Genomic DNA, 23913 nt, shown 5'->3' on the forward strand with positions numbered 1-23913 from the left:
CAAGCGGGTTCAAAATGATCCTATATATATATACACGTAATTTAATAAAATTAATATCTTTTTATTATAAGAATAATAATAATAAATTATATATATATATATAGCGCCAAATAACATTATTATTTTGTTTAAAATTGGCTTGATATTATCCAATAAGATTATTATTTAATTTAAAATTGGCTTTAAATTATCTAAATAAAATTATTATTTGATCTAAAATTGGCTTAAAATAACTCAAATAAAATTATTAAATTATTATTTCCCAAAAAAATATCAATTTATGGCTCAAATAATAATTTATGTTCCTCCTAAAATTTGTTCCATTAATGGATAATTTGACTTTTTTTGTCGTGATGTTTTTTTTTTTAATTCCTAAATCGATTTTTGATTAAGAAACACGTTTTTTCCAAATGAAAATCCTGCCCTTCTCAAGCAAGGAATAAGCTACACGCGCTTTCAGTTGCGCGTGAGCGCGTGGGTGAAACCACCAACGGATTCGATGGGTTGAATGGACGGCCAGTCTTACAAATTCGCGTCTAATTTGTCTCGCTGTTACTTTGATGGTCAATCTTGTTCCTGAAGATGGCGAAGCCATTGATGGCTATGGTATTTCTTCTTTGCTTCTTCGCTCTCCATTCTGCCGATGATTCCTCTTATCGTTCCCTTGAGTACTCGATTCTCCCTCGCGCTCTGTCTGACCAGAAGTCCTTGTGCTCTCAACTTGTTCAACCTGTTGGCTATCCTTGCGCGGAGCATCAGGTACTGTGCTTCTCTCATATCGGTTCTGATTTTTTGGTTGATTGATTAGTGGAAGTAGTGGATTAGGAATTGTTTGTGGATGTTAGTGTTCATTGCTCTGTTTTGACTGGAGAAACTGGAGTGGATTTAGTCAACTAATTGGCTCTAACGCTTCTTGTTTGAGAGTTTTTTTTTTCCTCTCTCTCCTGAGGTGAGAATGATGGAATGATTTTTCATTTAATTCTTAGATTCGATGTCCGTCCTGGTTTGATTTGTTTCTGTCGAGTTTCTGGATAGTCCGATGCGTTTGTATTGTTCATTGTGTTCATGATGGAAAGTATGAGTACAGAGATAATACGCGAAGGAAAATGACCGTATTGGCTTGATTTTATCGAATTTTCATTAGCTATTCAGAGGCTCAAGCATTTGTAGCGTATGTTGGATGATGAAAGTCCCACAACTAATTTAGGGAACGACCCTGAGTTTATAACCAAGGAATACTATCTCCATTGGTATGAGGCCTTTTGGGGAAGCCCAAAGCAAAACCATGGGAGCTTATGCTCAAAGTGGAAATATCATACCATTGTGGAGAGTCGTGTTCGTTGCGTATACGTATGCACTTTTAAATAGTATCTTCTTTTTATCACTCTCTTGAATTCTGAGGAATGCTATTCATTATTGCAGACTGGGATGATGAATTGTGGTTTTAGGGGCGCACTTGATTACGTTTGTGCATTACTGACGGACGTGATTTTGTTATAAATTTCTTAGATACAAACGAAGGATGGATTTTTATTGGGTCTTCAACGAGTATCTTCACGCGATGGAGAATTGGAAAAGCAAAAGGGCCCTCCAATTTTGCTACTCCATGGACTGTTCATGGTGAGTCTTCCTACAGTTTTGCAACTGTATTTGTAAAATTACTTTACTCTTTATGGTTCAACCCTATCAGCGATAGTTAGAAAGTTTTCAAGGTTGCCTGATATTTTTATTATACTATTGAGACTTATCTCGTTTCTTTGAAATTTTCAACTGCATCATTTCTACAAATTCCAGTAAAATGATTAGTTTTCAAGAAAAAGTAATTATGGTTTTCTTTTAGGTCAGTATTAACCTTAAACTTCTACAGTCCAATTGTTCAAACATGCCTTTGAGTTCGCTTAAGGAATGGTATTGTAAGATGAATGACATAAAGGCTCCTGGAAAATTTTTAGCCAAGAAAGTATCTTATACTTCTGTCTTTCTNTTTCTTCTTCCTCCTTCCCCTTGGTATTCTATTTTTTCTGTTTGCTGCACATTTCAAAGCATTTTGAAACATGGATTGTGAATTTTGAATAATCTGTAGACTGGGATCATTCTTACAGATAGGAGTTTCAACTACTAGCTTTTTATTTCTTTCATTGCCTGAACTGGTGCTCGTGCAGGGTGGCGATGCATGGTTTTTGAATTCTGCTAGAGAATCTTTAGGATTTATCCTTGCAGATAATGGATTTGATGTGTGGATAGGAAATGTGCGTGGAACTCGGTGGAGTCATGGGCATACATCCGTATCAGAGGATGAGAAGGTACTTATATTTCTTTATTATAATATGCCTAAGGTGGGTAAGATGCTAATTAAATGCAGAGTAAGAACATATTAATAGACAATTTCTTCATTGTGTTATGTGTATATTGGATGTATCTAGAAAGTTATATAACATACAAACATGCTGCTGCTCATCCATGCTCAACGCGCTGATCAATGTGTTGAGGTGGAGAGTATCATACAGTTAATTTTGGAGGTTCAAACAAATTTGAGTGAGTTTTTTCGGAGTTTTGCAGTTACATGACAGATTATATTTAAGAACCATTTGTTTCATGCCAACTGTGTTCATTTGCTAAAGCCTATTTTGTGTCGAATCTCTGCACTATATTGACAGTAATGTAACATAAGTTGAATATGTTTAGTTTCTGGTTATGTCTTTGACTCTAGCATATTCTGATTGTAGGAGTTTTGGGATTGGAGTTGGGAAGACTTGGCTTTGTATGATCTTGCAGGCATGATTGACTACATAAATTCATTGACAAAGAGGAAAATTTATGTTGTTGGGCACTCACAGGTCTCATATACCCTCTTTTATAAGATTCTTTGTTGAGGATTGTTGTGAGGGATCCCAAGTTGGGCTAGAGTTTATAAGTAAGGAATACGTTTTCATTGGTATGAGGCCTTTTGGGGAAGCCCAAAGCAAAGCCATGAGAGCTTATAAAGGTGTGGAAACTTTCCCCTAGCAGACGCGTTTTAAAGCCTTGAGGGGAAGCCCGAAAGGGAAAGCCCAAAGAGGACAATATCTGCTAGCGGTGGATCTGGGCCGTTATAAATAGTATCAGAGCCAGACACCGGACGATGTGCTAGCCTTCTCATTGTTCCCCGAAGAGGGGTAGACACGAGACGGTGTGCCAGCAAGGACGCTGGGCCCCAAAGGAGGGTGGATTTGGGGGCGGTCCCACATTAATGGGAGGAAGGGAAGAGTGCCAGCGAGGATGCTGGGCCCCGAAGGGGGGTGGATTGTGATGTCCCACATTGGTTGGGGAGGAGAACAAACCACCATTTATAAAGGTGTGGAAACCTTCTCCTAGCAGACGTGTTTTAAAGCCTTGAGGGGAAGCCCGAAAGGGAAAGCCCAAAGAGGACAATATCTGCCGGTGGATCTGGGCCGTTACATGTGTCATCTTTTGTCTTTTTTCGCAGGGAACAATTATGTCTTTTGCTGCTCTTACCCAGCCAGACATAGCCAAGAAAGTTGAAGCAGCTGCTCTTTTAAGTCCCATATCGTACTTGGAGCATATCACTGCTCCATTAGTACGTCTAATGGTTGACACACATCTCGATACGGTATTCCTGGCTTGTTATTGTGTAATTAGCATTGTTAAATGTATTATTACTAGTAATAAGCTTGTTCCTATATTTTTCTCGGCAGATAATTCTTGCCGCGGGATTTCATGAACTCAACTTTAAAAGGTTGTCATCCTATGCTATGTCCTATTTTGATTCTGTAATTGGTTGCATTTTTAGCTTCAGTATAATTCATGACACTAATGTCTATCTTTTGTACCCTACTTCAGCGATTGGGGAACAGTCCTTTTAGATGATCTTTGTGATCGGCTCGTTAACTGCATCAATGTTCTAAGTTCAATAACAGGTTCTCTAAATGCAAAGCGCATCATGTTTCTTTCTCTTTTCTTATTTTCCTTCTGTTTGGCTTCCAATCCAGATAGGAAATTCTTGCTACTTTTTAATTATTTAGTTAATTGTCTAGCAATTCAAGAAATGGACTACCTACTAGCTAAGCTTCCATTTTTTACTCTCATGCATATCTGCATTTTCATCCATTTTGTTGAACTTAACTTTATATACAGCTTTTTCAGAATCTAAATGCCCTTGGATGGGAAAATTTCAATTATGGGACTTAAAAAAATTTCATGATTCAATAATTATTGATGTCAGGATTGTCATGTTTCTTCTTGTAGTCGAAACAATTTGGTTACAACTACTCGATAATGAGTTTTTGATTGGAAAGACTACAAAATGTTGCTTTGTTCTTTGTAGGAAAGTATCAAGTTTGAATGTTCAATCTATTCAATTGCAGACGTTAAATTTCCTAACAAGGCCTTCTTATAATGTGGCAGGTGAAAATTGTTGCCTTAATGGCTCACGGTTCGACTTATTTTTCGAATACGAACCACATCCATCATCAGCAAAAAACTTGCACCATCTTTTCCAAAGTACGCTCTGCAGTATCCTCTTTAGCTTCATGTTCTATTATACTATGATTTCGATGAATCTATAAGTTTTTCACTTGCATATCTGTTGGGATGTTACTTTTAGTGTTCCCTTGTGAAGTCTAATATAAATCCTTAAACATTTGATTGTGAAACTTTGTGAGACTTCTCTAGGGAAGTTACTTTTAGTGTTCCCGTGAGACTACTCCATAAAGGGATTTCCATATGCTCTTTAATCTCTTTCCTGAGCGACTTTTCATCTCCAATAAATCCCTCGCTTTCCAGTTTTCATCAACTTTGTCTCTGATTCAAGCTACCCCTCCAGCTGCTCAAGAAATTCCAGAACCATCATCCCCTTATAAAAGCCCGAGGATCCTCCCATCCTTGATTGAATTTCTAGTACCTTCCCTTTCCACCTTCCCCTGTTCCTTTAAATCAAAGCTCCAATTTCTGCTTGATGTTTTAAAATCTTCTTATTTCCTTTCACGTTTGCTGGGTGCAAACAACATGACCAAATGTCAGATCCCACATTGGTTGGGGAAGAGAACGAAACACCCTTTATAAGAGTGTGGAAACCTCTCCCTAGCATACGTGTTTTAAAAACCTTGAGGGGAAGCTCGAAAGAGAAAGCCCAACAAGGACAATATCTATTAGCGGTGGGCTTGGACCGTGACACCAAACTTCGGTTATTATTCCAAGCTGTTTTCTAACGCGAGTCATCTTTGTCGTATCGTAATAAAGTGAGAACAGTACTAATGATTTAGGATCAGTTTTTCTGTTGTTAAATCTGTTGATACTTTAGAATTTGAAAGAAGAAGAATTAAGCAAGAATGTATTCTGACATCTATTTCAAAGATTTGGAGATAGTGCTATTTGTCTCTAACTGCCGTATTACCGAACTAACAAAACTGTTAGGAATCACAACTCTCTACGATGATAGAGCTTTTTCATGGCTTTGCTTTGGGTTTCCTCAATAGGTCTCGTATCAATGGAGATGTATTCCTTACTTATAAACTCATGATCAATCCTCAACAGAAACTTCTCCTTAAAAGAAAAACCGATCCTAAACCATCACTAATATCCTCACTGAAATTGAATGTTTTTCTCCTCCTGGAGGGAATGGGGAGGCTGTTCGATACAGCTGATTTAACTGCCTTCCTTTTCTTTTACCAGTGATCCGCAAGGGTACTTTTTCCAGGTATGACTACGGATTGTTAAAGAATCTGAGAGTCTACGGCCAAAGGAAGCCTCCTGCATTTGATCTCAGCCGTATTCCTAAGTCCTTGCCGCTGTGGATGGCGTACGGGGGCAGCGACGAGTTGTCCGATTGGACAGATCTGCAGCACACGATCAAGGAGCTGAAGTCGGTACCAGAATTGGTTTACCTTGAAAATTATGGCCATGTGGACTTCATTTTGAGCATGAAAGCGAAGGAAGATGTGTATGATCCTATGATCAAATTCTTGAAATCCTTGGGAAAGTCAGGTAGTTTGTAAAATACAAAATGAGTTCTGGTTAATGTTATTCATTGTAAATATGTGTTGATGTATGGGGAGTTAAATGTTGCGTTTATGTATGTATTAGTTCTTGAACTTTTTATCAGCCAGTTTCATTTTGGTAGTGGTCGACTAAGGCCTCCATATGCAGGGATCGAGTATGGAGATGACGGTCAAAATCCTTCTGAATTCAGGTAATTTGTTGGGGAGCCGTGGATACACTTCTCGATAATGGAATCCGCGGACCAATGAGGGATGACCATAATAAGGTTTACAAATTGTTTTCTGACGTCATTGAAGGCAAAGATGGAAGATTTCGAAAAACTCTACTTGACAAACGGGTCGATTATTTAGGACGTTTTATGATTGTTATAGGTCCCTCACTTTCATTACATCAATGTGGATTGCCTTGCGAGGCGAATATTTTGTAACCAAGAAAAGTCATTTAGCTTAGATTATCTTTTTAGTTCATCTTTTTAGTTCTTGAGTTTCTTCTGTTTCGTTAATGCTTCTCCTCCAAATTATAACTCAAATTCACATGTTTTTCTTTATATGTATTAAAACTCAAATGTGTTAACGTACCGTCTTATTTACTCACATAAATCTTGCCGTCCCCACAATTTTTTTTTTAAATAAAGATATACGATCTAAATAAGCATCTTATTGGCTAATGTATGTTTAGATTGAGAATAAACTCTTAAATTATAAGTTATTATGAACATAATTGAACTATATATATATATATATATATATATATATATATATATATATATATTCTTTTTAACTAAAAACAAAAGAAAAAACCAAAAAAACATGATGCTTGAAAGTTTGTAATTTTCTAGGTAGTAGAGGGACAAGTGACATGGAATCTCTCACCACAACCAATCGACCGTTTCCTAATCTCATCAATGAAGTGTTTGAAATTTCTGTCGGAGGACCCACCTTCAGCCACCGCCTTCTCCGCCGCCATTTGCCGCTCCACAGCCTTCTGTTTTATCTCCACCGCCTTGGGTCCTACCATGGCTTCTCTCAGGCACTTCTCAATCTCATCTCTTTTGATTACTCTGTCTTCTCCGACTCCACGAGACAGGCGGAGACCGACGCCGAACACATCGACGAGAAACTTGGCGTTGGTGAGCTGATCCCCCCATTGCGGAAATGCCAACACCGGCACGCCGGAGCTTATCGCCTCCACGGACGAGTTCCATCCGCAATGCGTCATGAAACATGCCACCGATGGGTGTGATAGTACTCGTTCTTGTGGACTCCATTGAACCACCTTCCCTCTCTCGCCGGCCTCTTCCATGAACTATAATAGAACAAGAAACAATATGAATAAAAATTGAATTCATGGTAATATATTGGTTTAATTTTTGTTGGGTTTAGGACGTTAGAAATCACGACTCTCCGCAATTATATTATATTGTCCACTTTGAGCATAAACTCTTATGGCTTCTCCAAAATGCCTCGTATCAATGGAGATGTATTCTTTATTTATAAACTCATGACTAACCTCTTAATTAATCGAGGTGGGACTCTAACAATTCTCCCCTCAAACAAAGTATATCATAGAGTCTCCTCTGAGGCCTATGTAGCTCTTGAACAACCTCCCTTTAATCGAGGCTCGACTCCTTTCTCTGGAGCCTTCGAACAAAGTACACCCTTTGTTCGATACTCGAGTAAGTTTTGATTACACTTTCAAGGGTCCCAACTTCTTTGTTCGAACATTTGAGAATTCTATTGACATAATTAAGTTAAGGGCATAGCTCTAATACCATGGTAGGAATCACGACCCTTTGAGCCCTCGAACAAAGTACACCCTTTGTTCGACACTTCGTCAATTTTGACTACACTTTTAAGGGCCCCAACTTCTCTGTTTGACATTTGAGAATTCTATTGAAATAACTAAGTTAAGAGCATGACTCTGATACCATATTAGAAATCACGACCTTCCATAATGATATGATATTGTCACTTGAGCATAAACTTTCATGGCTTTACTTTTGGCTTAGCTTCAAACCAATGAAAATGTATTCCTTACTTATTTAACCCCTTAATTAGCCAACCGTGAGACTCATCTTCCAACCATCCTCAACAGTTTGACAATATCCCACCACAGTGAAAATTTTTTGCTAACCTCTTTGGGAAGAACGTGGCGCTTGATCTCGAGATTTGAAGCCGGAGGTTTCAAAACCCACAAGAAACAAAACCCAGAATTCAAGAGTCCATAAGCAATCTCATCAACCTGTTCTTGTTTCAAATACACCACGCTTCCAAACGACACGTAAACCACCGACCCTTTTGGCTTCGAGTCGACCCACTCCATACATTCATCAATTCTCAAGCAATCACCAGAAATACTAGTTTTGATTTCATTACAATTCTTGAACAACGGCCCCACCGTCTTAATGGGAAAAATTTTCGACATGTATTCAACGATCTCAGCCTCGAGCTCTTCAAAAGTGTCGATCAATATACAAAAGGGGTTCGAGAGGTTCGAAAATTGATCCAAGATAGTCTTCCCAATTGTATGATAAATGTCGTTTGGAAGCAAGAAGCTCGGGATTTCATCGTACTTCAAAAGTGGCAAACAAGGCAGCTGAACGTCGAGATTTGGTTGGGTTTCAGATGGGAAGGGGACAGAGCCATGAAAATGGTGATAATAAATGGATAAGACAGCCAATGATTGGACCCATAAGACGGCGGAGGAGATTCCGAGGTGGTCGGCCACGTCACACACCCAAGGCACAAAAGGGTTGCCAATAACGCAGGCGACCGGTCGGTTTTCTTTGGTTTGGTTTTTCAAGATTTGGAGAAGTGAAATTTCGCCTAGTCGCCGGAGCTGCGGCATGTATTGGTCGAAGGGGATGGCGGGGCTGGTGTCGGTGAGGCCGTCGTCGAAGAATTCAAAGCGGAGGAAGCCATTGCCAAGAGGCGTTGGGTCGTCGGAGATGCTGCCGGCGTTTTTCATTCTGCGACCGGCGTTGGCGGTGGTGGAGAACGTGACGAGAAGGCCGGTGGCGGCTAGTTTTTTGCCGAGGCGGAGCATGGGGTTGATGTGGCCTTGGCCGGGGAAGCTGACGAGAAAGACATGAGGGAGGGAATCCATGGAAGTCATGTTGGATGGTGGTATGATTGATGGATTGCACTTATATAGCGAGAAAGAGCCAATCAACAATCACACCTAAATTGTCTAGACATAAATTCTCATGTTTTTACTTTCGAACATTTGAAATCATTCATCTGAAGGGCAGGATCCTACCCTATTCTCGAACTCTTTGCCGAGCGAACCTGACTCGAGAGGGCATCTAACAATTTTCTACTCGAACAAGTGCCACACTTTAGCCACCCTTCGAACAAATCTGCCCACTTCAAGTCACGGGAGCTTCCTCTTCGTCCCTATACACATCTGATATCTTCAGTTAACATCTTAATAATGCATGAGCACGGATCACACATGTTTATATCAAATCAGGGAAAATGATAAGGTTACCCAAATAAAACACAAACGGGCATCGCTAAATTTCTCTCTACCACTCACGTAGTTGATTTGAGTACGTAGCTTGGAAGATAAGACTATGAATTTTGATTAATCGTCGTTTTTTTGAAATGCCGTTTCCTGATTTTTTTTTAAATAAATGAACTACAACAAAGCGTTCGATTGCAGATAAAGATTGATGAAAAAAATGGAGTTTTGTAGATACTAAAAATATATATATACATACATGCATATATATGGCGGGGAAACCAAAGGCATCAAGACAAGAGCAAGAAACAAAGAAATGGAAAGAACAAAGAGAAAGACAAACCCTTTTGTGATTAAGGTAAAAATATATTGGAAACGTCAAATCTTATCCAAAGTTCTATACGATGCCAACAAATGGCAAATTTACGGCCTCAAGAGCATCATCACTTCGATTATCATGTAACAGCTCAAGTCTACCACTAGTAGATATTATCTGTTTTGGCTCGTTACGTATTGTTATCAGTCTCACGGTTTTAAAACACATTTACTAGAGAGAGGTTTCTATATTCTTGTAAGAAATGCTTCGTTCTACTCTTCAACCGACGTGGATCTCACAATAGAACTTTGAATGTCCAAACTAAAGACAAGACAATGAATTACGAGTAACGTTAGGTTGTGAAGTTCGATATTTACTTATGGGTGAAGTAATAAATTCTTATATATTTAGTTTTTAAAATGGATTGTTTGAGAAGGATTCTCGGTCACTTGAAATCATCAATATAAACTTCTAACCACTGTGGAGTTAACCATCTCGATGTTACCATACATATTTCTCCTTACGTCTTCTCTCTTTTATTTTTCGTGTTCTTCAACAATTACAGAAGTGGAATTGAGTCATTGATCTTTAAAATGATAATGAAATCATTTTATGTCGGTTGAGCGGCTCGAATTGACGGAGTGAGTGTATAAATTTAAGTTTTAGTCCTCAATGCCTCGAAAAAGGTGTTTTTGTATAGAGACAAAAGTGTTGTGGAGATAAAATGGTGTGTCTATGTTTGGACATAGGAATGACGTCTCCGTGTTAGTGTCCTCTTTGTGCTTTGCTTTTTCCCAATTTGGTTTTCAAACCAAATACGTAAACAAAATCTATTATTTATGTCTCGAAATGAAAATTATTTAGGTATGAATTGATAATACCTGGCGGTACGAGCCAAAGCAGATAATATCTATTAGTGATAGGTATTGCTACTAAAATCCATGGAAACTCTCCCTAACACCTAACAAGTGCAAGGCTGACGGCGGTACGAGCCAAAGCAGAAAATATCTATTAGTGATGGGTATTGATACGACCATTCCACAATCTAACCCATCTTTTAATGGAGGTGCGGGGAATTGAACCCCGTGCCTCTCGCATGCGAAGCGAGCGCTCTACCATATGAGCTACACCCCCAATTATTGGTCAAATGATACAAAACATTTTATAATATTCCCAAAGCAAAACTTCTCCTCTTATTATTATTAATTTTTTAAAAAAGAAATATAATCTTCCAATGAAATATTGTTTTCAAATAATATTAAATTTATTTTTGATATAATAATCTTAGCCAATTAGATCTAAAAACTCTCGTAAAATTTCTTTGAAATTTAAATCACTTCACAAACAAAATCGATCATGTCAAGCTTGAATGATTTTAAACATGCAACGTAAACTACATATAATTGCAAAGAAACTTAACCTTTAGTTAAAAGAAAGTACTATACGGTTTTTTTACCACATTTTTTATATATGACTTGATATAACCTTAAAATAAAACCTTTAATCTTTCCGGAGACATTTTAAAAGTTGTAACATTCATATTTTATGACCATAATTAGTCATCATATAAATATAACATTAAAGTAAATAAAAAAATCTAAAAATATATTAGTGAAACACGGTAACTTTAGATTATCATTTATACAATTTTTTTAACCATCTAAAAATAAATAAAATTTATTTTTTAAAAAGTTTATATCGGACGATTGAGATGTCTCCGTCCTCCTAATATTAATTTATATAAAAATAGTGTTAAATTAAAGAGCTTTTGATATATGAATAAAGAGAAGTGATTGGTGGTGAAATAACGAAGGAGTCTTGAAAGGACGAAAAGTGTGAAATGTATGATGAAAGTGGTCGATGGGATGTGGCTCATTTGTGGCCATATCTCATACCTACTCCATCCCGGATATTAAACAACTTTAAACGTTATTCATGCGTATTCAAAATTCTACGATACCATTTGAACTTTAACACCGGAAATTTTTATGAACTATGGGTACTTAAACGTTATTGATAGTGATCTAATACGTCTCTATTAACATAACTAATATGAAAGAACTGTTGTGTAATAGCTCATGTTCATCGTTAGTAGATATTGTCCGCTTTCGCCTTGGATTTAAAACGTTTCTATTAAGGAGAAGTTTTTACATCATGCTTCGTTCTCATCTCTAACTGATGTGGGATCTCACAATCCACCCTCTCCCTGGAGTTCTGCGTCCTCGCTGACACAGTGCCTGGTGTCTAGCTCTAGTATTATTCGTAACAGTCTAAGCCCACCACTAGTAGCTACCTTTGTAAGAAACCCTCTCCCGTGCGATCTCACATGTTTTTTGGTCTTTAGTAAATAACAACTTCCTTGTCTTGTTTTGTTTTTTGGGTATGTGATGGAACCCCAGTTCTATTCTCTGGGTGCAATCGTGCTTTGTTGATCGTGATTGACAATTCGGACAGATGAGCGAGTCTTTAGGCTATGATAGTACACATATTTTGTGTGGAAATCCAGTTAGTTTAAAATTAACAATAAACTCGGGTGGACGAAACCGGTTTACTAACTCAATCCAAATAAGTTCATTATCAAACCCAAACCATATAGATGAAGTTTTTCTCGAATTGAAAATTTTTAAACCAACTCAAAATTTCGAGCTAAATGAGTTGGTAACACAAGTAACCCGAAATTGTTTCACAACTCAACGGAATCCAACCTTCTATTTTTGGGTTTGGTTGTCGTTCAATTTAATTTTTTTTTTTATATATATTAGACCATTAGAGAAAAAATATTTAAAAAATTTACACATGTATATGTGTAAATCATAAATATATAATTTTATCCCGAACCATAAAGTAGAGTTCAAGGCTATGAAATGTTTTTATGAAAGAACAGACCTCCATAACTATTTGTATGTGTATTTTTCGATCATAATAATGAGGTTACTTACTGAATATTTACTCAAACCACGTGTTATTCTTATTTTTCAGGTAAATGTAAGACACTCCTATATGAGTGTAGACATCACGTCTACATCTTTTTTGTTCTATGGAAACGTGCATCACTTTTAAGGATGATATGAATCAATTTCATACGTACCGATTTTATCACTTTTATGCACGTAGAACTCCCTAACATGCATCACTTTAATGCAACCAATTTGTAGAAAATAAACGAGAATTACCCAAAAGGTTTCGAACTTTATGCCACATTTTGATATTCCGAGGGTTAAGACCCATATAAGAACTATATAACTCTGGTAGTGTTGAAATTCATGGTCTTAGGCCTCGTAAATAATGATTATGTTAGACGAAGACGATTCTCTACAATGATATGATATTGTTCACTTTGAGTTGCTTATGCTTTTGACTCCCCGAAAGGCCTGATACCAATGGAGCTAGTATTGCTCGCTTATAAACCCACGTTAAACAAAACGGATACAATGGTTAGGGTTTGGAAGAAAGCGAGTAGGTATGGAACAGTGTGGTGAAGGGGGGCTTATAAAACACCACACTGACAGCCTTCCTCTTCGCCTCATCTACTGACCATTGTTTCAGCTCACGAAAATGCCCGCCGAGACCCAACCCCCTTGCAATGTCCTCATGGTCACCTTCCCCGGCCAAGGCCACATGAACCCCACGCTCCGCCTCGGCAAGAAACTCGCTTCCAAAGGCCTTCACATCACAATCTCCACCACCCTCGACTTCGGCGACAGCCTCAGAAACGCCGGAAGTATCGCCGACCACCGTTACCCCTTTGGCGCCGGTTTCATCGACTTCCATTTTTGGAACGACGGCTGGGAGAACGATGACCTCCGACGCAGAGACTTGGACCTTTATCTGCCGCAGCTCGAGCTCACCGGCAAGGCGGCGCTGTCGCGAACGCTCAATGACCGTGCCGCTGAGAATCGGCCGGTTTCTTGTCTCATCGGAAACCCATTTGTTCCGTGGGTTTGCGATGTGGCTAATGAGTTTGGAATCCCCTGTTCTGTTCTCTGGGTTCAATCTTGCTCTGTTTTCTCCATTTATTATCATTTTTCTCGTAAAACCCTGAATTTCCCTTCTGAATCTCATCCATTCTGTGATGTTGAAATACCCTCTCTGCCTCTGCTGAAACACGATGAAATCCCGAGCTTTTTGCACCCATATGGCGAGTATAAGGCCATTGGTCGGTCCATTTTGCAGCAATTTCGAAACGTCTCTGTCCCATTCTGTATTTTGATGGATACTTTCGAGGAACTTGAAAAGGACGTCATCGATCATATCTCGACGATATGCTCTGTTATTCCGATTGGTCCTCTGTTTCAGACGCTAAAACTCTCCGACGAAAAAGGGTCTCTCTCCGGCGATTTCTTGAAAGCGGACGATTGCTTCGAGTGGCTCGATTCAAAGCCAGAGAAATCGGTTGTTTATATCTCGTTTGGAAGCATTGTTCATTTGAGCCAAACCCAAGTCGAGGAAATGGCTCACGCGCTCTGTAATTCTGGGTTTTCATTCTTGTGGGTAATGAAGCCATTGACAAAGGACATGGCAGATTGTTTGGGGCTGAAATCGCATGTTCTTCCAGATGGGTTTTTGGAGAAAGCAGGGGAGAGAGCTAAGATTGTGAAATGGAGTCCACAGCAGAGGGTTCTATTTCATCCTTCCATTGCTTGTTTTGTTACTCACTGTGGATGGAACTCGTCGGTGGAAGCTCTGAGCTCCGGCGTGCCTATGGTGGTGCTGCCGCAGTGGGGAGATCAGGTGACTAACGCTAAGTTCTTGGTGGAACAGCTTGGGGTTGGACTCCGGCTGACACGTGGCGTGATGGAGAAGAGATTGGTTCTGAGAGATGAGTTTGAGAAGTGTTTAAGGGACGCCATTGTTGGGCCTAAGGCGGAGGAGCTTCGGGAAAACGCCTTAAAGTGGAAGAAGGCGGCGGAGAAGGCGGCGGCGGAGGGCGGCTCCTCTGAGACTCGTATCGATGAGCTCGTCGGCGAGATCAGGAAGCGATCTGGTAACGTTATCAAGTCACAGGCAAGTCGTTGCGTTCGTACTCACTTTTGAATTGTGTGTTATTTTTAGTTGCCATTTTTTTGGCACACAATAAATTTGTTTATTAAAAAAAAATATATAATTATCGCAAAACTTTTTTTTTATAGATAATTTATTTAAATTTTGTTTTTAATAAAGGTAAAGGTTATCTCAAAAATATATATTTTTTTTCGAAATTTTATTAAGATATATAACTCAAATTTAGTATATATTTTAAATTTTTTAAGTTTAAAATTAGCGATAAAAAATAATTATATACATAATTGTTTGGGAAGTTTAAAAAAAACAAAAAAAAAAGGACAAAATATATATTAATATTTTGTAATATATATTAATATTTTGTAATTATTTCCCCAGTGTAAATTAATATAACATATATTTTATTTTAGATAAAAATTTAGAATTTTTATTTGTTTCAATAAATTATTTATTAATAATTTGTAATTATTTTTACACTGGGGAAGTATATAATAATATTAATTTTTTGTTTCTTATATTTCAACTATTTTTTATTATATAATAAAAGTATCAATTTATTCATAAAATTAATGTGATTTTATAATATTAACGACTCATCAATATAGCAACGGATGTATCAATATGAAAATGAATATTTTAATCCGTCATTTACAAAAGATAGATATCGAATAATCCTTATTATCGTATCAAACTCTCTTATTTATAAATATATCGATAATGGATAAAACAATCTAAAAAACTTGGAAGAACGCGTTTTAATATGGACGAAGGCAATAAAGGATAATAGCTTCTTTTCGAGGTAGAGACCTACCTTGAAAAGCTTGTCGACTTGATTTCAATATTTTTAAATATATGACTTAAGGTCAGGAATATTCATTGTACGAGGATAAAGAAGTCTTTTCCATTTCCATTATCGTCTATTTCCATTTTGAGCCACTCATGATAATTTTTATTTTTAAAAAAATATTTATTTTAAAGAATCTTTTTAATTGACCATTTTTATTTTTGAATCTATTTTCTATAAAAATATATATATATTAACAAATTCAACTAAAAAACATAATATTATAGTACAACGTACTTAGTTGAAAAAATTAAATGCATATATTTTTTTGTCTTCGTCCTCGTCCTCGTCTTCGTCCCCGTTATCTCCTTCATTTATAGTTTAAATGAACACGATGTACTTCGTTTGTATTAAATATATGTGACCGAATAATAATGGTAAAAAATGTGATGGAATATTTTTTTGTCGGAACTTTAATTTGATAGACTTTTCTCTTTGCTCTAGGAATGAATTTATTACTACGAGCGTACGAGTTCTTTGTTTTCTTTTTCATTTTCTGCAACAATGTATTTTTCTAGTAATTTTAGGATGATGTTTAAAGATGGTAAAAAAAATTTAATGGTAAAATTACGTTACATAATTTCTTTTTTAAATTAAAATATGTTTATTATAATATATTATAAACTAATAAAAGTCCATTTAGGACCCAAAATAAATCATTCTTAAACTATTAATTTTCAAACGTCTTAATCTAACTCTTTAATAAGTTCTCGCACCGAATATCATTATTTTTTTTTTCTTAGGCTCAATAAATTATAAAATAAATGTATAAAATTCTAAAAATAATGGGTATGAAAGTTGAAATTTATGAATTATATCAATGAAGTTATTCAGTTATTAATTTGTATATAAAACTTTATTTGGTTGAAATAAATGAAAATATTTGGACTGTTTCTGAATAGTGTTGGGCAGCGTGCATGAAAGGTGGCTGAGCCAAAGACAGGTTGACAAGACGAAAGGAGTGGTTGTGGGTGTGGCTGTGGGCGAACGAGATGAACACAAAAGGGTACCTCACAGTGGTAGGAGCTTTGGAAATAGATATCTATTTCAATTGTGATGAACATTCATAAACAGCCTCCAAAGTTTCTAAATGAACCCGGAAAGGCAAGAGATAAGAACATGGAAACAGAGATAATCACGAGTATAGGACCAGAATTTGAGTCGTATTTTAGTCGAGTGATACTAAATAAGAGCTAGTAGATGTTTTTACACCTTTATCTAGATAATCTACTCTTGATTATCTAGAGAGACAATATCTGTTACGTATCGTCGTCAGTTTTGCAGTTTTAAAACGCGTTTACTCGAGAGATGTTTCTACACCCTTGTATAAGGAATGTTCTGTTTTCTTCTCTAACCGATGTATGATCTAACAATTTACCCCCCTTGGGGTCCAATGTTCTCACTCACACACTGCTTGTTGCCTAGCTCTGATACTATTTGCAACTTGCTGGTACACCGCCTGTTGACGGGGTCCAACATTCTCATTGGCACACTGCTTGTTGTCTAGCTCTGATACTATTTGTAACTTGCTGGTACACAGCCCGTTGACGAGGGTCCAGCGTTTTCACTGGCACACCGTTTGCTGTCTGGCTCTGATACTATTTGTAACTTGCTGGCACATTGCTTGGTGTCTAGCTCTGATACTATTTGTAACTTGCTGGCACACCGCCCAGTGTCAACTCTCAGTGTATTGTCTACTTTGACCCAGTCCCAGGACATAAGGGGCATGATGACTTGACGTCATCCTCACCTTCCTCCGGCTTATCACCGGCAGTCTGCTCAGGGTTTCCACCTCAACGGTCGGCAACTAAACACGAGGGTTGCGCTCGTTATGGGACTTAACCCAACACCTTACGGCACGAGCTGACGACAGCCATCCATGCAGCACCTGTGTCCGCGTTCTCGAAGGCACCCTACTTTGACCCAGTCTACTAATATTGTCTACTTTGACCCAATCCAAACCACTACTCAAATCCCCGTCTATCCATTCTATCCATTTTAACGCTAATATTGAACGCTAATATTGTCTGGTTTGACCCGGTCTAAACCCAAACCCCCTAACCCAGTCTAAACCCGCCCAAATCCACCACTAATACTCTTTGATTTAGTTCAAACCACTAGATATTGTCATAGTTGGTTGGTGGAGTGAGTTCATAAAAAGACAAAACCCAGTTGAGTGAGTTCATAAAAAGACAAAACCCAGTTGAGTGAGTTCATAAAAAGACAAAACCCAGTTGAGTGAGTTCATAAAGAGACACAAAACCCGGTGCAAGAGTCGACAAGTCGCACAGAGACTGCAAGTCGAATTAAGAAGACAAGTCTCACAGAGATCGAGACCGTTCAGCTGAAGTCGGGCCAATGAATAAAGAATTCGAGGTTATATTAAGATACTTGCATCATATCTATTATGTATAATGTAACATTGTAGAAACTAAGATACCTCTTTAATACCATCAATCACAAATATTAACTAAAAATAAGGGGCAGAGAATATTTGAATTGGGCTTGGAGGGTCGCGCCTGGCCCATGCTGTAGTGCAACACAAGGGCGACTCTCGAAGACCCCAGCAGCAAGCTACTGTGATGGGCCTTCACCCATAAAAAATTAATTTAATATCATGTGGGCTGATGGCCCACGTATCAGATATTAAACTGATAAGAACAGATACTACACTTGATCTTAGCCAAAAGGCCGAGAAAGGTATGCCTAAGATCATGGGTGAGGGCTCATTTTATAGTGCCATTTGGTACACGCTTATACGACGCTTTCCGATGTGGGACAAACTTTTAAATTATTCTCTTCCGGCACACTTCCAATATGGGCCTAAAAATTTATGCCATTCGGCCCAGTGACTGCAAGATGGGCCTTGTAGGCAATATATCTTCGGCCCATTTTTCTTGTTTTCAGTCTAAATATGAAACCCCTTGTTTGGTTTGTTCGTTTCCTCCTCCTTTGACGCCCCCGCCATGGTGCTTCCGGCAGTCCTCCGTCGCTCTGTTATCCGACGTTCTTTCCCATCTTCCGCCGCTCCCGGCGGCGAAAGCCTCCATTTCTCAATTTTTTGTGAGCGGAAGTCCACCTTCGCCTTGAGTAACGCCACCGAAACAGTATCCGAACAGAAAAATGAGAAGGGAAGCAATAGATGGTTCACGTTGCCTCCATTTACTGCGACTGTAAACGGCTCGGCTTTAGGTAATCGCATAATGAACGGAGGAGCTCAAGCCGAAGCAGAAACTTCCACCACCGCAATCACCGCCCTGAAATGGGTGTTCCGCTGCTGCCCGGAGCTGCCGAGGAGCCTTGTGCAGAAGCTATTTCGACTAAGAAAGGTTTCATCCTCAATTTCACTTAATCCTATGTTAAATTCTTGCAATTGAATGATTAGTCAAGCTAGATCAAATAAGACCACGAAATGTCATTAATGCATGCAATTGAATGTTAATGTGGTAATTAGCATTGTCAGATTTCGTGTTCATTGTTAAATTTTAGCACGTTACTCAGTTTATGAATCTTTTCCTTTTGATATCTTTCAGGTTCGACGAGGGTCTTCTATGATTGAAAATTCTGAATGTAATTTGGAAGCTCGAGACCAACTTAAAAGAGTGAGCAGTTATTTTGTCTACTTCGATTGATATTAATTGCTATGTTTATATTCTGATTTGTGAACATTTCATTATGTACGCTGCTATGCATTGAAGATGGTTATAATCGTGCTTTCCACATGGAAGAAAACTTCCTTAATTTGTTACTAACATTTTAAAGTTATTGCAAGGTGGCAGCCAATGACATTCTGAACATAGGTGATAAACTTTGTCTCCCCATCTCCGTTCAAGTATTTCCTACAGAGAGAGCTCCGGATTGTTGCAATAAAGAAGAAAAGAAATTCATTCATAGTCTAGTTTTATATAAGGTTTTCACTTTTCACTGTTTTTTCCCTCTATGTTGTTGCCTGATTGTTGCAATTAAGAACTGTTAGTTCCTTCTGCTGCTTGTGACGCTTTTTTATTGTGTCAGGATCCAGCTATACTTGCTATCAATAAACCTCCTGGCTTGCCCGTACAGGTATGCATTCAACTCGTACCATTGATTGATCGTTTTGAGTAGTCATGGTCTTCAAATTTACGAAATTCTAGCAAATAAAATGTTTATGCAGGGAGGTATTGGCGTCAAAAGAAGTTTAGATGAATTGGCTGCCAGTTGTTTAAGTTATGACTACTCAGAGCCACCTCGGCTAGTAAGTTTTTCTTCGAAATATTAGATTTTGTTATAAAAACCAGCATCAATTTTTTTTCCCAATTCTTTAGAGTTTTGCTTCTTTATGTTGAATTCAGTCAGAAGTATTGTACGTTGTGCTTGGTGTTAATTAATGGTGTTTGAACTTGACCTTTAAATGATGAACTTTGACTCTGGTATCTTTCTAGTTTGAACTTGAAAATCCTTATCTTGTTACAAACAAAGTTATGGGCTTTGCTTATTGCTAGGTACACAGGCTTGACAGGGACAGCAGTGGCATCTTGATAATGGGCAGGACTTCCACAAGTACTTCAGTTCTTCATTCTATCTTCCGTGAGAAAACTCTTGGGGCATCGAAACATGTATTTTTCTCTGTACCTATATTGTTCTTAAGAAACATAAATCTGATAGAGATAAAGACGCGAATAAAGTATTGCCATCACTCAAACTGACATGATAAATTATTTTATTTTTTCATTGCGTTGAAGGCGAACCATGTTGATAGGGAGAAAAAGATTTTGCAAAAGAGGTATTGGGCACTTGTAATTGGTTCTCCAAGACGTACAAAGGGATTGATTACAGCCCCACTTGTAAAGGTTTGTGTATAAAGTCTTATCTTATACTGAGTAATCATACACTTGCATTGGTTTCTTTGTGCTATCTGTTTCTTTCCTTATATGTTGTCTTGAAATTTATGTATGCTTCTAATGGTTTCAGATGGTGTTGGACGATGGAAGATCTGAGCAAATTATGGTCGTTGACAATGCTGAATCTATGCCTTTTCAACACGCAATTACTACATATAAAGTGATCAAAACTCATCATGGTTTGCACTTCACCCTTTTGACATGAAGCATTTAAAGTTTCACATATGATTTTCCAAGCAGTAGACATTATTCATCGGAATAGTGAAGGCATACTGGAATATCTGTTAGACCCCAATTACAAAAGCTTACACATGAGAAATATTAAAGTGTGTGTGTGGGTCCTAAGGAATGTTGCTAGTTAGGAGGGGGGTGGGGGTGCAGTGAGAAGTATGTAAGCTGTTTAGTTGAGTGGGGCAGATATATTTTTGCTAATTTCATTGAAATCGAGTCCTCTTATGAGAATAGAGAGAGACCGGGAAGTCCTCAAATCTTCACCTGAGACTGTTGATAAATAAAATTGAGGCTGAGGCCTATCAACGTCATACGAACATGCATAAAAAGAATGAACTTCGTAGTTTTTCATTCTTTAGAATAATTGGGTTGTTTGTATTATGCATATGAGATCATCACTTGATCTTATTTCTAATAAAGCTTGCATCTGATCATTTGACTGGGAAGGGAAGGGTCTTTTTATAATCAAGAGGGTAGGTGTGAGATCCCACAACGGTTGGAGAGGGAAACGAAGCATTCCTCGTAAGGGTGTGGAAACTTCTCACTAGTAGACTCGTTAATCATAGCCAGACACCAGGTGGTGTGCCAGCAAGGAAGTTGTGCCCCCAAGGGGGTGGATTGTGAGATCCCACATCGGTTAGAGAGAAAAACGAAACATTCCATGTAAGGTTGTGGAAACCTCTTACTAGTAGACGCGTTAAAACCGTGAGGCTGATGTCGATACGTAATGCTCAAGTAGTTGGATATAATTCTACTTGCCCGACTTTGGAAAGAATGTCTCACACGTAGGAAAGAGTGTTTCGCATGTAAAGGACAAAGCACTTTGCACTAGGTTATTTTGATTAAGAGAATTAATAGTTTTAAACAAACCTTTCATGTAAATATCAGATTATGTTCATTTATTACAAGGAAATTGTGCAGGATACACTTGGTTGGAGTTGTGTCCCCTCACTGGAAGAAAACATCAGGTACCGTCCCGAACCCCATTGCTCCAATTACGATAAGTTCTAGTCTTGTTTTCTACATATTCTTAGCTGAATATACCTCGTCTTGTGTGTGTCTAATGCAGCTTCGTGTTCATTGTGCCGAGGTATTAGGAACGCCTATAGTTGGAGACTACAAATATGGATGGCAAGCACATAGAAACTGGAAACCATTTCCTCATAATTCCCACAAGAATCAAGGAAAGAAACAATCCCTTCCTTTTGGTCTTGACTTTGAAAGTGGAAGTATTGCAGAAAACAACCCTCGCCTACACCTTCATTGTAAGCATCTGACTTTACCAGATGTCTCTTGCGCACTGCATAATGATTCTCTAGATCATGACTGCTCAAGATTGGAACGTCTGGAGTTGGATGCTCCTTTGCCTTCATACATGCAAAGAAGTTGGGATATCATAAATAATTAGAGTTTGCCATCAAATTTTCTGGACCAACCACTTTTTCATCCTTTCAACAACCCTGCCTGCCCAAACCTTCCCCTTTAGCAATTTCTTTTGCCCGATCACTGCAAATCGTTATCTAGATTATGACTCTTCAGGGATGGGATGGCTCGAGTTGGGTTGGATGCTCCTTCGCCCTCGTAAATCCAAAGAGGCCGTGTGATATTGAAGCACGATCTATTAGATACAAAATTGAAAGTTTACATACACTTAGCATAGGATCCATTGTCATCATCGAGAATCTATTCTCTTTAGCCAGCCCCGTTCTTTGCCTCAAGAAGTCTGGATGACTCGTCTCGTCCAATCAGAATAATACTTTTGAGGTTGTTTCTGGATGTTTAATCTTTTAAACATGTTATTTGGGGCTGTAGATTCTTCAACGCTCTACGGTGCAAGTTTAACCAAAGTTATTCCACTCATTATAGCTGTGTTCTTCTGCTGTATTCGGTCGGAATCCCTTTATAAGGTATGAAGCAAGAAGGAAAAACTTCCCAGCAAGAAGTAATCCCATGACTGTCTAGGCACTGCCAAATCTAAGCTGTGATTTTATTTTTTGAGCTCAACGAGGTGTAAAGGAGAATTGAATATTTATCATTCTAGTTATATGCTCGAGTTGATTCTAATAACTAATTTATGCATGTTTATTATAGCACGGAACTACTTTCCATAGGAGCCTATGTCAACTAGTTAAGATGTATATGGATTGCACGGGATAGAGCAGGTATTAATCGAGGGAGTTGGAGAAAATTATGTTATTAAGTTTTAGGTTAAATTAATACAAAATTAAAGATGTACCAATCTAAAAATATTTCTAAAAAAATTTCAATATTACTCTCACCGTTTACCGTGGACACTATAACTGGTACACTTCGGTCCTTGAACTTTCAAAAATTGTTAATATTACTTTGGAATATCTTTTATCATTAATTTTCAATATAAATTATTAATATTTTGTTTAAAAAACACTATTAAAATTTTTGTTTAACAGAACTTTTAAAATTTTATCCATACTAATTCTTTTTTTTTAATAAAATTTTAATAATACGCTTAAAAAAATTAATTTAAAAATATAATTGAGTAGATACATATTTGTTAGCATAAAAACCTAAAAAAGTTAATTTTTTTTTTTCTAAAGTTCATAGATATTTTTTAAATTTAAATTACATGGTAAGAGTATTTTTTTAAAAAAGAAGTTTTAGAATATTGTTGAATTTTTAAGTTTTTTTAAAAGTATTAATGAAACTAGTAGAACTATTAACCGTTCTTTATATATAATTTTTAATTTTCTTAAAAATTTAAGGAAATTATAAGAACTTTTGAAAATTTTGTATCATAGACATAGATAATATAGACACAGCTAACAAGAGATATATTAATTTAGCCTACGTTTAGAGATTTCTTTCTGGTAGGTAAAATCGCCATATCTTCACTACATTCTCCTTATTCGAAGGGCGAAATCGCCCTATCTTCACTACATTCTCCTTATTCATAGGCTTCGCCCTTCGCCATCTTCTTCCTCAAATCCAATTTATAGACAAAATAGACACAAACGTGAAACTTCCCAGTTCCCGAATTGATAGGAGTGAAGGGCAATACTCCAATCCCATAGCCATTCCCAGTAAAAATCAAAATAAGATCAAACAAAATCTAACAAAATAATGATTCCTTTACCATTCCTTGTCCTTGTGATTTAAAACTGAGGAAAATTCCGAGACATTATCATATTCCATAAGAAAAAGTA

General features: G+C 37.6%; 4 protein-coding genes and 2 non-coding genes across 7 annotated transcripts; 3 read left to right on the plus strand and 3 right to left on the minus strand.

Moving 5' to 3' along the window:
• Positions 1-519: 519 nt before the first annotated feature.
• On the plus strand, positions 520-6464 carry LOC111811278 (triacylglycerol lipase 1). Of its 2 annotated transcripts, none has more exons than XM_023698048.1 (10): positions 520-759; positions 1510-1620; positions 2163-2303; positions 2727-2837; positions 3467-3610; positions 3696-3736; positions 3841-3917; positions 4405-4500; positions 5671-5982; positions 6119-6464. In XM_023698048.1, exons 1-10 carry the CDS (start codon positions 583-585, stop codon positions 6127-6129), a joined length of 1221 nt encoding a protein of 406 aa, XP_023553816.1. In that variant the 5' UTR covers positions 520-582; the 3' UTR covers positions 6130-6464. The 2 variants fall into 2 exon arrangements, with proteins under 2 accessions (XP_023553816.1, XP_023553815.1); XM_023698047.1 differs by having other exon boundaries at positions 6145-6459.
• A 306-nt stretch (positions 6465-6770) lies between these two features.
• LOC111811267 (gallate 1-beta-glucosyltransferase-like) lies at positions 6771-9405 on the minus strand. The gene is made up of 2 exons (XM_023698035.1): positions 8131-9405; positions 6771-7302 (listed from the first exon to the last, which is right to left on the minus strand). The coding sequence occupies exons 1-2, from the start codon at positions 9109-9111 to the stop codon at positions 6832-6834; spliced, it is 1452 nt and encodes a 483-aa protein (XP_023553803.1). The 5' UTR covers positions 9112-9405; the 3' UTR covers positions 6771-6831.
• A 1431-nt stretch (positions 9406-10836) lies between these two features.
• Positions 10837-10909, minus strand: TRNAA-CGC. The gene has a single exon. It is a non-coding gene; the product is annotated as a tRNA-Ala (tRNA).
• Positions 10910-13181: 2272 nt separating this feature from the next.
• LOC111811266 (putative UDP-glucose glucosyltransferase) lies at positions 13182-14879 on the plus strand. The gene has a single exon (XM_023698034.1). It carries the CDS (start codon positions 13331-13333, stop codon positions 14807-14809), a length of 1479 nt encoding a protein of 492 aa, XP_023553802.1. The 5' UTR covers positions 13182-13330; the 3' UTR covers positions 14810-14879.
• A 3249-nt stretch (positions 14880-18128) lies between these two features.
• On the minus strand, positions 18129-18324 carry LOC111776541. The gene has a single exon (XR_002812274.1). It is a non-coding gene; the product is annotated as a U2 spliceosomal RNA (small nuclear RNA).
• A 225-nt stretch (positions 18325-18549) lies between these two features.
• LOC111811275 (RNA pseudouridine synthase 4, mitochondrial) lies at positions 18550-22798 on the plus strand. The gene is made up of 10 exons (XM_023698043.1): positions 18550-18949; positions 19154-19222; positions 19393-19530; positions 19635-19682; positions 19774-19854; positions 20102-20215; positions 20342-20449; positions 20571-20679; positions 21653-21699; positions 21801-22798. The coding sequence occupies exons 1-10, from the start codon at positions 18587-18589 to the stop codon at positions 22137-22139; spliced, it is 1416 nt and encodes a 471-aa protein (XP_023553811.1). The 5' UTR covers positions 18550-18586; the 3' UTR covers positions 22140-22798.
• Positions 22799-23913: the final 1115 nt, after the last annotated feature.

Source organism: Cucurbita pepo, chromosome LG15 (assembly GCF_002806865.2).
Source record: "Cucurbita pepo subsp. pepo cultivar mu-cu-16 chromosome LG15, ASM280686v2, whole genome shotgun sequence".
NCBI classification, from domain to species: domain Eukaryota; kingdom Viridiplantae; phylum Streptophyta; class Magnoliopsida; order Cucurbitales; family Cucurbitaceae; genus Cucurbita; species Cucurbita pepo.